This window comes from Bos mutus, chromosome 2, assembly GCF_027580195.1.
Source record: "Bos mutus isolate GX-2022 chromosome 2, NWIPB_WYAK_1.1, whole genome shotgun sequence".
In the NCBI taxonomy this organism is placed as follows: domain Eukaryota; kingdom Metazoa; phylum Chordata; class Mammalia; order Artiodactyla; family Bovidae; genus Bos; species Bos mutus.
This window is the reverse complement of record NC_091618.1, coordinates 110,080,366-110,094,077: the sequence shown is the minus strand read 5'-3', so window position 1 is coordinate 110,094,077 and position 13,712 is coordinate 110,080,366. Positions and strand designations below refer to the sequence as shown.

Sequence of the window (13,712 nt, the reverse complement as noted above, 5' to 3'; positions counted from 1 at the left end):
AGCTACCTTATTTGAGTGTCCTGCGAAGACATCACACCCTTTGGAAGAACTCTGGGCTTGTGAATGCCTAAAAATAAAAAATAATAATAATTATTATAATAATATTTTTAGAAGGCTTGAAAAAAAAAAACTTACAGAGGATTGCTTTCCTCCAAAGATGGATCAGAACAAACTCTCATTCAGCATCTGTTGCTTTCCATTCCAATCCTTGGTTAGGAGGACATGGTCAACTTAAGGAAATGTATCCTATCAGGTGCTGCTCAAGTCAGCCTGAGATCCTAAGACCCAAGACCCTGCCCGTTTAAAGTTGTGTGATCTAATCTACTTTACTGCTGGGTGTTCACAAACATTACCAAGTAGCCAACCATGATGCTAAGGCTGAACCTCCAATCCAGCACCTTAATCACATTGTTAAATAATTCAAAATAGATCCTGTAGTCAAATAAGTCTGGGGAATGCTAAGCTGTGTGTAGTTTAAGAGGTTTCCTTATTGCAGAATGATCTTTGACAATATGCATTTAAGGATTTCTAAAATGGGGTGTGTGAAGGAGGGGGAGAATTCAGTTCCCTAAACTACTTTGAGCAAGAAATTTAAAAAGTGATAATTAACATCTATTTAAATACTATTGTTTCATGGAGCAAAGTTTGGAAAAATCAACTTATATAAAAAATCCAGAAATTGGAACACATGGTATAAAAGTGTGATGAGGGACTTCCTTGGCAGTCCAGTGATTGAGACTGCACTTCCACTGCAGGGGGCATGGGTTAGATTCCTAACTGGGGAATGAAGATCTCGTATGCTGCACATTATAGCCAAAAAATGGTAGAAATTATTTTTTTAAAAATGTTTTAAGAGTGTGATGATTATAACTCACTCACTGCTAAAACCGGCTCTTACAATTCCTTTCAGATGGAAGCCAGGAGTATGGAAAGCACTGACTAGGCGAAGGGAAGTCTGGGTATCTAAGTCCTGCTTCAAAATCCATCCTCTCTCTCTGGGTGTCTCTGTCTCTCTTACACATACGCACAGGCATGCACATTTACACACATTCGATTGGGTAAATTTCTATGGTATTCTGGGTTCTAGTTTTCCTCATCTATAAAATGAGGGGATTGAAATAAACTATCCCTAAAAGTTGACTCATTGGAAAAGACTCTGACGATCAGAGGGATTGGGGGCAGGAGGAGAAGTGGACGACAGAGGATGAGATGGCTGGATGGCATCACTGACTCGAAGGACGTGAGTCTGAGTGAACTCCGGGAGTTGGTGATGGACAGGGAGGCCTGGCGTGCTGCGATTCACGGGGTCGCAAAGAACGAATGAACTGAACTGAGCTGAAGAACTCTTCTAGTTCTACATTAAAAAACTGTTTATTTAAGCTGAGCATTTCATTTTCTGAATTTCTGTGAATGGTTCATTAGTATTACCTTCAAAATGCATCTATATATAGATTATAAGCAATGTATGTAAGAGCTCAGTCATATCCATATCCAACTCTTTGCCACCATATGGGCTGTAGCCTGCCAGGCTTTTCTGTTCATGGAATTTTTCAGGTAAGAATACAGGAGTAGGTGGCGATTTCCTACTCCAGGTTATAAGCAATATACCCATCTAAAAATATCACATCAATATCTGTGGAGAGGAGACTCTGCTGATATATTTATTTGTATATATACTTGTTTGTCATATGTCTCCCACTATGGAATGTTAGCTTCCAAGCAGGTAGGGACACAGTCTGCTTTATTATATACTCTGTATCAACACTTAACCCTGTACCTAGTACACTATAAGTGCTCAATAAATATTTCACAAGTTGAATGAATAAAATGATGACTAGTGGACTCCCAAAATATGGACCATGAAGAATACCCTTTACATTAAAATTGAATTAACTAGCAATTATATAGTTTTCATATTTTAATAATGTGTTTATATATCTAATAAGGATTTCACAATCATTTGAGCTAAGTGCTTTAATTGCCTATATTATACAGATGAAGAAACTATAGATCAGAGAGGTTAAGAGGTCTGCCCAGGGATTATGGCACATACCTGGCAGAGCTAAGACACTGAGCCCTGTTAGTCTGATTCCAAATACTCTGCTCTCCCTCTGAAGAATGACCCCCATGCCCTTGGGCCCATGAAACTCATTCCTGTCAGCTTAGGCAGGTCGCAGTGGCAGTGGGACACCTATAGAGAGGTGGATTCAGGTCTTCCAGGAGTCCTGGTGGGCTCTGGAGAAAATCTAAGGAAGATAATTTGGCTGTTGAATTACCAAGGGGTCTCTAATTTCTGCCTTTCCTGCCCCAACAAAAGAATGAAACCTTTTAACTCCTCTAGTTTGCAAGGATTTTCAGGACCCAAAGGTCAGTGCACATACCTTCCAACAATACACTGAGGGTTGGCTCATCAGTTTGACTACTTTGTCATTCAAATCTTTGGGAGGATCTAACGCATCTCAATATAATTTTTACATGTGTTACTTGGTTTTAAAAGGCAAAGGTAGAATGAGTAGTGTCCAAAGGCAAACAGATTAGAAAATACTTGATTAAACAAAGTTAAGCAGGTTTCTTTCCTAAGAAGATTTCCAGAATCTTTAACTTAATAATATGCACAATGAAACCTCAACAGTAGGAGAGAACAGGCAGCATTTCCCAGACATTATCTTGACAGTGGAAGCCTCCCTTCACTGGGGCATGTTGAGGCCCTGGTTCTTACAACACATCTTAGAAAACAGTAATCTGAGCAGCCCTTATTTGAAACAACTTTTGCCTTAAAAGAAAGAAAGAAAAAAAAAGGATATAAGTCACTTTTCTTTAAAGTCTATAACTGCTTCAACTCTTTTGTAGCAATTTTATCAGATATCTTGTCATTTGCCTCAGGGACTTGAGCCTGGCAGCAAATGGATAACACTTTGCAAGTTGTCATCACCAAAACACAGTCAATACTTATTACCTGCGTATGTGCCACCAGACCATGGTCAAACATGGATACATGGTTATCCCATCTAATACTTCCAACAACCATGTGGATTAGTTCTATTTTTATACCCATTTTACAGATGAGGGAATTAAGGATCCAGAAGCTAGTGACTCCCTGGTGGCTCAGCTGGTAAAGAATCCACCTGCAATGCGAGAAACCTGGCCTCAATCCCTGGGTTGGGAAGATCCCCTGGAGAAGGGAAAGGCTACCCACTCCAGCATTCTGGCCTGGAGTATAGTCCATGGGGTTGCAAAGGGTCGGACACAACTGAGCAATTTTCACTTTCAAGCTAATGACTTGTTTAAATGTCATAACTAGTAAACAGTGCAGCATAAAACCTGCCTACATAAAAAGGAGACTCCAAAGGGAAATCACTGATTCAGATACAAACGATCAATTGCTGATAAAATGTTAGACAAATGGTTGATGGTGAATAGGACGTGCAATATGGTGCCAAAGCACCACCATACAGATTCCTTCTTTAGGTCACAAGGAGAGTAAGGGAACTGCATACTGGATATTTATACCACCTCAATTCAGTGCCAATCTTAGCACCACTGATGCCCACACAACACTGTCTTGTGACGTGAGACAATATGAAATATTCAACATCACCCAGGATACTTATATTTTTTCATTTAGTTAAAAACTTAACTTTAATCAAAGCTTTTAGATCTAATGTATAGTTTATCTAAAACACATAGTATAGAGGGGGAAAACTAGGACTGCAAAAAATCAAGCAGGCAAATATAGAAGATGAGTTATTTTATGGGATGACTGGTTCATTCTTCTAACAAATCAGTGTCATGAAAAAGGGGAGTCTTGTATGTGAATAGAGATTTAGGGGACATAACAACTTGATATAATGTAATGTCCTACATTAGATCCTGACTTGGACAAACAGGTATAAAGGACCATTCTTCAAACATCTAGGAAATTTTTATTGGTATTAGATGATAATAACAAATTATTTATTTTAAAGCATGGTATTATTTTGAACCTGTAGGAGAAATTTTTTGAAATAACATATTGTTGTCAGCCTCTGCTAGAAATCTGATGCTAAATGACAGAAGCAGTCCATTTGGTTATCAAAGGGTGGTGAATAGGAGGTAGTTGTCTCTCTGGAAATGATCCACTGCATATTTCCAGGGCTCCTGTAGCCTCTCAGAAGCCACGACTGAGGTCTCAAGCAGATTGCCTCAAGGGCTTGGCCACTCCGCTGCTTTATTGCAGTCAATTCATTGAATTGTAGGTTCTCGGGGAGATGAAAACTCTGTCACCATTGAAAACCCTTCTGCTCGGTCTCTCCCTTGAATAAGCCCCCAAATAAACTCAAATCTAATTCTCTTTTCTTAAACCAATCCCAGTGCAACAGGATGAGGGGCAGGGTGAAGGCTGGCTCTCGAGCACATGGCTACTGAGAATGCCATAGCATCTCTGCTGTGCAGCAAAGATCCATGAGGCCAGCTGGCTTTGTCATGCTGGGCTGGCAGCACTAGGGGAAGTCACCTTGGTCCAAAACTGGGTCTCAGCTTTGTAGCCTCCAAAAATTAGTCTGCCAGTTCTTTGAGGGGTAATGTATTTTCGGGAGCTGAGTTGTACTAACCAAACTCAAAACAGTCATATTTGAAAAGTAGAATGCTATTGTGTGACTTTACAGTGAGTACAATAATCTGGACCAAACTTTCCCCCTAACTAATTCGTTGTTATACTCTGCAGACCAAATTACACATTAGAAGGAAAACAGAGGAAGCAGGGTGCTCTTTGAGGATCTGACCAATCAGGCTGGTCTTATAACTGGACTTTTTTAACTTTAGGGTTAGAATCAGTCACTTTTTTTCTTAGACAGGAATAGAGACATGCTGGCTATCCTTTGATTTGCCATTTTCTAGATTTCATTTAAATTTCTTTGTGCAGTTTTTATTAATTTTGATAAAACTTGCAAGATTGTATCTTATCTTTTACAATTATAATGTAGAATGGTTTCTAGAACTGAGAAACCCACTAGTTGTTCACTAATGAGACAATTAGTCATTCACTTACAAGCACATTCTATTTTAAAGCAGCTTATTTTGAAATTAAGGTTACTCAACCTTAATTTCTGCAATCTCTAAATAAGATGGCAGTTATTCATTGTGGGTAGATTTTTCTTAGCTTCCTACTGTCTTCAGATTTGGGAATAGTTCCTGGAAACTCTTGTCTTACTTGGTAGCCCTGGGAGAAAGGCTAATCAGAATAACCAAGCAAATTTGTTCCTGCCTCTTTGACAACGCTGAAAAAAAACCTTTTGTACATGGAGTTTTTAATATGAAGAGGTCAATTTCTTTTTTCTAAGAAGCAGCAATCAATCCACCCTGCCAAAGTTATGCTCAGACTAAGATATTTTAACACAGTAGGAGACCCATGAATCTTGAGGGAGGCACGCTTCAGGCAAATAAGTCAAACAATTTTCCTTCTGGAAGTTATTACTATGAAAGATAATAGAAAACATAAACACCTTGAGAAATGGTTTCAGTAAGTTCAAGTTCTAAAGATAAATTAAGACATTTAAGGGATGGTATCAGAGAAGAGGACACTGCCCTTTGTAAAAGATCCCATGCTAACCTGAGTGCTAACAAGGCTTCTATGTGAGCTGGCCATAGGCTGAACCCAAATGGCAACTCAAGAATTATTGTTTAGTTCTTATATGGAATGTGAACATTCAAAGGGCTGAGGGTATAAATGTGAAACAATATCCAGATCTGAATCTACCAGCATTGTATCAACTATGTATTAACTCTTTCCTGAATTATATCAGCTCGGTGTCATTGCATATTCTTACTGCTTGCTGCTGCTAAGTCACTTCAGTCGTGTCCAACTCTGTGTGACCCCATAGACGGCAGCCCACCAGGCTCCCCCGTCCCTGGGATTCTCCAGGCAAGAACACTGGAGTGGGTTGCCATTTCCTTCTCCAATGCATGAAAGTGAAAAGTGAAAGTGAAGTCGCTCAGTCGTGTCCGACTCTCAGTCACCCGATGGACTGCAGCCTTCCGGCCTCCTCCATCCATGGGATTTTCCAGGCAAGAGTATTGGAGTGGGGTGCCACTGCCTTCTCCGATTCTTACTGCTTACATTTATTTAAATAGCTTTGAAAGCACAGAAGATTGGAGGATAATGTTTTAAGAACACAAATTATTAAGTTGGAAGACACCCAGAGTGTATAAGTTAATGCATGTTTATTACAAAAACTGGGAAGTTAATATTTCTAGAGTGCTATGTTGTTTTCTATTCACCACCACCACCACAATAAATATTTGCCAAGCACATGCTAAATCTCCCCAGGGTTGTATTCATATTTCTGTGCTTTTATCTGCAATGTCATCTTCTCCCTTGACCACCTGGCCATTGCATCCTTACCCTTTAGCTCTGGCGTTGGCTCCTCTGAAGAGTCTTTCCTGCCCCATCCCCATCCCGGCTATCTCTCCCACTTGGGGCAGAGTTGGAGGTCCTTGGTGTATTTCCACAGTCTACTGAGCATAACCATACTGAAAACTTGGTTCTGCAACTGACTTATCTGGTACTACATCCTGACCAATTAAAAATGTCTGAAAATCATCTACTGAAGGTGAGCTTTATCAAATTTTGATCAAGGGAGAGAAAGCAAAGAGCAAGCACCATAATATTCTTGGCTTTTGAGATATCAGAGCTCTTCCTATTGCTGTGCTCATCAGTTTTATCTTTTCTTCTCTAGTTTTTATTTGATGAAAATGCTCTCAACTCCCAAGTGGTCTGAATATTCACCAATCACTAATCAATGAAAATGAAGCAATATCTGACTTTCTCCCCAAAGTAAATGACTAAACGAACTGGTGGCAAAATGTTTCCTTTTTTCCCTCTTTCTGATTAAAAATATATATTCACTGTTGTACTGTATAAAATATAGATATTCAAGGAGAAGAAAATAAAGAAACGGAAGAATATCCACACCCAGATATAATATCTCGCTTCACATATTTTCAGATGCTTTTCTATGTATATAATATACATTAAAAAATAATGGCTCATGATATATTTGCCATTATAACTTACTTTTTGTATTATGAGCATCTTCCCACATATGTACGTGGAATACAATATAACATTTATGTAATATACACCTATGTCATATTTATGGCTGTACAATACTACATAATTGGTTGGCATCACAAGTGATGTAAGTAATCTCTTATTTTTGGATATTTGTTACCAGTTTTATGACATTATAAATGTGCTCAGTTAGTCATGTCTGACTTTTTGTGATCTCATGGACTGTAGCCTACCAGGTTCCTCTGTCCATGGGTCCTCCCAGGCAAGAATACTGGAGTGGGTTGCCATTTCCTACTCCAGGGAATCTTCCCAATCTAGTTATTGACCCTGCATCTCTTTTGTCTCTGGCATTGGCAGATGGATTCTTTACCACTAGAACCACCTGGTAAATAATGGGTCATTAAGGATATGTGCATATAGTTATGAGTATATCCAATTTAATTTCCAAAATTTTTCCAATTTTTAATTAGGATAAATTTAATTTAAAGCTATTAGCTTAAATGATGAACAAATTTTCTATTTTAAAGCTTTTGAATTGTATCATCAAATTCTCCTTTAAAAAGTAACAAAAATTAACATTCATAACTATAAAAGTATGAAAGGCCCCACTTGTCATATCATCAACACTGGGTATTATCAGTATTTTTCATCTTTGCTTACCTCTTAAGTAAAAAAAAAAAATTTAACTCATTTTTATTTTAATTGACATTTCTTGATTCTGAAAAGGGAAAACATTATTCCTGGGGTTTAATATATGATATGAAGGAAATATAAAAAGCATAGGAGAAATGAAAAGAGTAATCATACAAAATAAGATCACCACTATAGTAGGAAAAAAGGAAACATAAAGGAATGATCACAGCTTTTGTATTTTTTTTTTTTCCATTGGGTTTGCTACTTGGTAACTTTTCTGTTTTGAATGCATGCACTGTATCTTACCCCAAGTAAGTATCATTACTCAATAAGTTGAATATGCAAATTATGCTTAAGTATATGGATATTTGTTTGCTCTTGGACACATTCTAAATTTTAGAACATGGCTCAAGGAGAAATTCATAAAAGGGCTCAAAAAGGCTGACAAATGTTTCATGATGCCGTTGCTCCAAGTTAGCACTACTAGTTTATGTACTTATGCTAATTTCCCAAATCCCACTGAGCCCTTTACATTTGATCATATTTGTCTGCCTCATTGCTTTTCCCCAACCATGAGTCCATACAACCTTAATTTGCCACTTCTGTATCCTCATTTCTTTAATTTTTTTCTCCTTTACTATTTTATTACAGGCAGCTATCACTGTGTAAAGCCAAATGTAAGAGCAGAAGATTTTCTTCATTCTGCTGAGAATTCTTGTCTTATTGGGGGAAAAAAAAAGGACACTCAACACTCAACATAAAACTGACTTCAGTTCTTTATTAGCAACCACGGGAGCCATGAGAAAATCTGACCTCAGGCTTGGGGATGGAGTTAAGACAGAGTAGTGAGGAAGAACACATGACCCAGAGGGCTGTAGTGCCACAGGCTGAGGGCCCCAGCACAGCCAGAAGAGCTGACCATTCAGTCACCACATCTACATGAGCAATATAGAGCCTACCAGGGTCTCCACTTCACAGCTCAAGCTTAGGTTTTTTGAGGAGCCTGCTCTGGAGGCACCTAAATCTGCATATACAAACCCAGATCCCATGGACGCAGAGTCTGTGCTCTCAGTCTGCAGTGCCATTTTGTTAGTGGACTATTCCAGATATTCACTCAATCATATCTGGGATCTTAATAAATGACACCTGGGGTGACAAACATCTAACTATAAAAACATGCTGCTGCTGCTAAGTTGCTTCAGTCATGTCTGACTCCTAGCGACCCCATGGACTGCAGCCTACCAGGTTCCCCTGTCCATGGGATTTTCCAGGCAAGAGTACTGGAGTGGGGTGCCATTGCCTTCTCCAAAACAAAACATGCTGGGGGCAGATTAAATTAAACTAGGTCTGGAGATAACTCTTAAACCCTGACCTGCTGACATTTTACTCACCTTACGTCTGTGGGCTAATATTAAGATTATAAACATTTATGCCACACTCAAGGCTGCAATTTGGTGGCAAGCTTTGAGATTCTGTATGATTGTAAGAACAATAGATACATTGACAATATAAGGTCCTGAATAGCCTCTCAGGCGTCACTCATTTATTCCACAAATATTTATTGAGCCCCTTTATCTCCTACTGTTTTGGGGGATACAAAAGTGAACGGGAAATCTAAGATGCCTCTGCTCCTAAGAACTATATTTCTAGCAGGGAAAGTATACAATAAATGAAAAAATAAGTAAATATGTTAGTATGTTAAACAGAAGAGCCAAAGAAGAAAATTAAAGCAAAGAAGGGGTAAAAGAAGTGTCGGAGGCAGGGTCTGCAATTTTAGATTAAGTGGGTACAGAAGGTGATATATAAGTAAAAGATCTTAGTAAATAAATATATTTCCCTTGTGGTTCAGACAGTAAAGAGTCTGCCTGCAGTGTGGAAGACCTGGGTTTGATCCCTGGGTCGGGAAGATCTCCTAAAGAAGGGAATGGCAACCCACTCCAGTATTCTTGCCTGGAGAATTTCATGGATAGAGGAGTCTGGCGGGCTACAGTCCATGGGGTCACAAATAATCAGACATGACTGAGTGCCTAACACTACTAAATAAAAGAGAATTCACATCTTTGAAAGTGTTATCAATAAAAAACTCCTAATGGGTAAAAAAACTTTATATGTTATGGTACCTTGGGGCTGGAGGACTGATGTAAACACTTGGTAAAAGTTTAGCAACACACTTTATGATGTGTGTGTGTATATATATATATATATATATTCATGATATATATACACATATTCATGATACATTAGTTCCAAAGCACTTAGGCTAGTGTTGTTATATAAAATATAGGACACCCAGTTAAATTTGAATTCCAGGTACAAGATGAATAGTTCTTTTACTATAAAAATTTTCAAATACTTTATGGGACATACTTATGTTAAAAAGCAATCTGTTTTTTACATAAAATTAAAATATCAGTGGGTATCCTGTATCTTTATCTGCCAAATATGGCAAGTCTAACTTGGGCAAATCAGCCACTCAGCTTCTTCATCAGCAAAACATAAATAAAAAGTCTTGCCAAACTGAGGCAAAAGGATGAACTTGTCCTTTCTGGCAGAATAAAATAAAAATATAACAGGGTTTAAAAAGGGTTAAACTGAGACATGTATATGGTTAGAATTTAGAAATAAAACACACACTCAGTAACGTGTTATACTTATTGCAGTTCTGCAAGACAAGTCCCTGAACATGGACACTTCAGGCTGCACAGGATAGAGAATGACAGTGACAAGTATCTGGCATGGCTTTCATCCTGTCACCTTCCTCTCTCCTTTGGGTGGGGTCATAGGTAACTTGTGGGTTAAGTTACAGGCTTAGCACTTTAAAGACTTGTAGAGGCAAAGCAAACTTCAGAGACCATTCACTACACTTTTTTTCACATTGTAAGTGGGGAAACTGAGGCCCAGGGGCTGATATAACATGTTCAAGTGAGTTAGAGGGAGAACGGGTCTAACAGCCACATTCGTTGGATGATGCTCTTGTCAGCAGTGCAGCCCTCAAAGATACTATTCAGTCCCGTTTTCCTCCCTTAGTTCTGAAAGCAGTGCTCCGTTTGCGGAAAGAAAAGCAAGAAGCACTGAAACGCAGAGCAGGATGAGCATGGCTTGAAGTGATGGGACCCACAGACAGATGAGGAGGGGGCATAAGAAACGCTATTTAGCAAGTGTTGAAAAATGAGGTGAAAAAGTCCAAGATTGTGTGTGGTGGGTGCTGACTGGTCAGTGAGGTCACAGTGGAGCTCAAGGACAGATACCTAGCGGTGCCATGCTGATGTGGTCAGAGATGCAGGTGTGGATGGAGAGGGATCAGTTTCTAAAGAGAAAGTGGCTGATGGACTGCCCTGTCTAGAAGAGGGATGTAGTACTGTTTTTTTTTTTTTTTTTCATTTTAGCATTTTAATTTAACTCAACTTCATATTTAGAAAGAAGACACAAGAATAGTGTATGGAGTTCTGTATATTTCTCAACAGATTCTCCAGATATTAGAACGTGCACATTTGCTTTATCCTCTCTTTGTGTCTCTGACTTTCTTTTGGTACATGTATACTGATAATACACACATACAAATACATAAACTTTTTTCTGAATCATCTAAGAGTCAGTTGTACCTGATACTCCTTTACCCCTAAATACTTAAGTGTGTATTTCTTAAAAGCAAGGGTATTCTCCTATATGACTATAGCACAACGCTCAAAGTCAGGAAATTAATATTACTACAATGCTATTACCCAATGTATAGATTACGTTCAGATTTTGCCAATTGTCTCAATGTCTTCCATAGAAAAAGAAAATTTTGGATGGTACATTGTATTCATTTGTCATGTTCCTTAATCTCCTTTCACCTGGAACACTTCCTCAGCCACACTTGGCATTTGATTTTGAAGCCCACGGGTCAGTCATTTTGGAAGAAGGCCTTTTGTTTGGTTTGTCTGCTGTTTCTTCATGATTAAATTCAAGTTATGCACATTTTGCTGGAAATCCACTGAAGTGATGCTGTTTTCGGTGCATCCTATCAGGAGGCACGTGCTGTCAATTGTCTGATTATTGGTGATACTAACTTGCATCACTTGGTTAAGGTGGTGTCCACCAGGTTTCTCCCACTGTTCTTTTGAAACTAATAAACATCTTATGAAGATTTTTTCTAAAACACTGTTACCCCTTAAGCTTTCACCTATTTGTTTTAGCATCTGTGGAAGATTCCTGCCTGAAACAATGATTATTTTGATAGCTGCCAATGGTGATTTTCTGTCTTCATCATTCTTTTTACATGTGTTTCACATTTGACTGTTTCTTTCTTCCTTCCCCACCTCCCTCACTTCCTCCCCTACCTCCCTTCCTTCCTCTGCCTCCTTTGTTCCTTCATTTCCTCCTTCCTTCTATCAATGTGGATTCATGAATTCTTACTTTATCCAATGTATTATACTCTTTTATCACTATTTACTTTGATAGTGAAGTTGTCCTCCATTTGGCTTAATTTTAATGGGTTGGGAGTAACAGACTTCAAAACAAGGACTTCAGAAAGGAATGTATAATACTAAGGAGTACATAAAGAAAGGTGAATTCCTCCAAAAAAATAATAACTCTCCTTATTACTACTATTTATGAGTGCTTTTGTGCATCAGATGAGATGCCGTGTGATTTGTGTAAGTTGTCTCATTTAACTTTCATGACCCTGTAAGGTTGTCATTATGTCAATTTTACATTCCATTTAAAGATAAGGAGACAGACTCTGAGAAAATAATTAAGTTCATCAAGATCTTACCCTTAGTAGTAGCAAGTCTACTGGACTCCAGGGTCCCTGCTCTCAACCACTAGGCAACCCTACAAATAGGGGTGGAAACCTTCAGGAAAGGAAAAGGTCTTAGAAGCAAGGCTGCACTGTTCCTGTGGGCAGCTGGACATTAGTACCAGGATTTGCAGAGTCATCTAAGCTTTTTGTGTTTTTACAAATGGGGCAATAATTGCCTACAATTCTGTCATTAGTGTAGAAACTTCCCTAACCTGCATTGTGAAAAGCATCTAACCCTGCCTAAAATCCAGGGAGGAAAGCATAAAGGACTCATTTGTGCCAATGTCAGCTGACACAGACCCAGAAAGACATGAGTTGGCCAAGTCACCAAAGGAAGCATTCCCATGGGTCGAAACAAGTGAAACCCGAATTTAGGCAGAGAAGAGACAACTGAGGGAACAGGAGAGTAGGGATTCTGAAGAAATTCAGTATCTGTTCATCTCTTGAGATCCCAAGTGAAGACAGGGCTGTGTAGCTCTCCCGCCAAGGCTAACATACAAGATCCTTCTTCCTGCAACAGTATTAGCATCTCTATCACCATCACACCACTTTTATTATTATATTTCAGATCCTATGAAAATAAGTTTGGGTGAAATAAACATATTACCTGCTAGTGAAACTAATTCAAACAACCATTTTGCCCTAGAGGGAAAAGCACAATTGAATCTGAGAATAGCATCCTTACCCTCCCAGGAGGAAGAAACTAAAAATAAAAGACAACAAGGTGCTTCCTGCCAGTTGGTAAATCCAATAAGCAAAGAAGATGCCTCAACCTGGCACTGGGCAGTTAACAGTCAGCCTGACTCCCTCCATTGGAGAATGGCCATGTGGTTCTCAGAGCTAACAGCTGCCAAGCAGAACCTCTCAGATTAACCCATAGGTGGTGTTGAACCACTTCCCATTAAGATATTTGCAAAGCAAACAAAAATGATAGCCCCATTCTGAGTGCTGGGAGCCGGCCAGGAGCTCTAGCTGTTCTTGTTGACACAAAGAGCTCTCCAGGGAGGGTCTGGGCCAGAGTGTGGAAGGCCACTCCTGCCTGCCTCTCCAGACTGTGTTGATCTTAAGCCATTAGAATCTCAGTATCAGGGGCTGTTTATTATCTAATTTCCCAATCACAGCAGTTGCTGGAGCTTTGTTTCACCAGAACTCTCTACTTCTCTGTCTCCCTGACCTACACCATTCATGAGGGAAAGAAAAAATTCAACTCTCCTCCTGTTATGTCTACTCATTAAGGAGACAAGTCTG

General features: G+C 39.1%; 1 protein-coding gene across 1 annotated transcript in view; it reads right to left on the bottom strand.

Annotated features, from left to right (window-relative positions):
- The window catches only part of MYO3B (myosin IIIB), a 444,395-nt gene that overhangs the window by 100,212 nt on the left and 330,471 nt on the right, over positions 1 to 13,712 (bottom strand). The window contains 1 exon segment of the mRNA XM_070360748.1: positions 7 to 67. Within this exon segment, the coding sequence (XP_070216849.1) occupies positions 7 to 67 (61 nt within the window).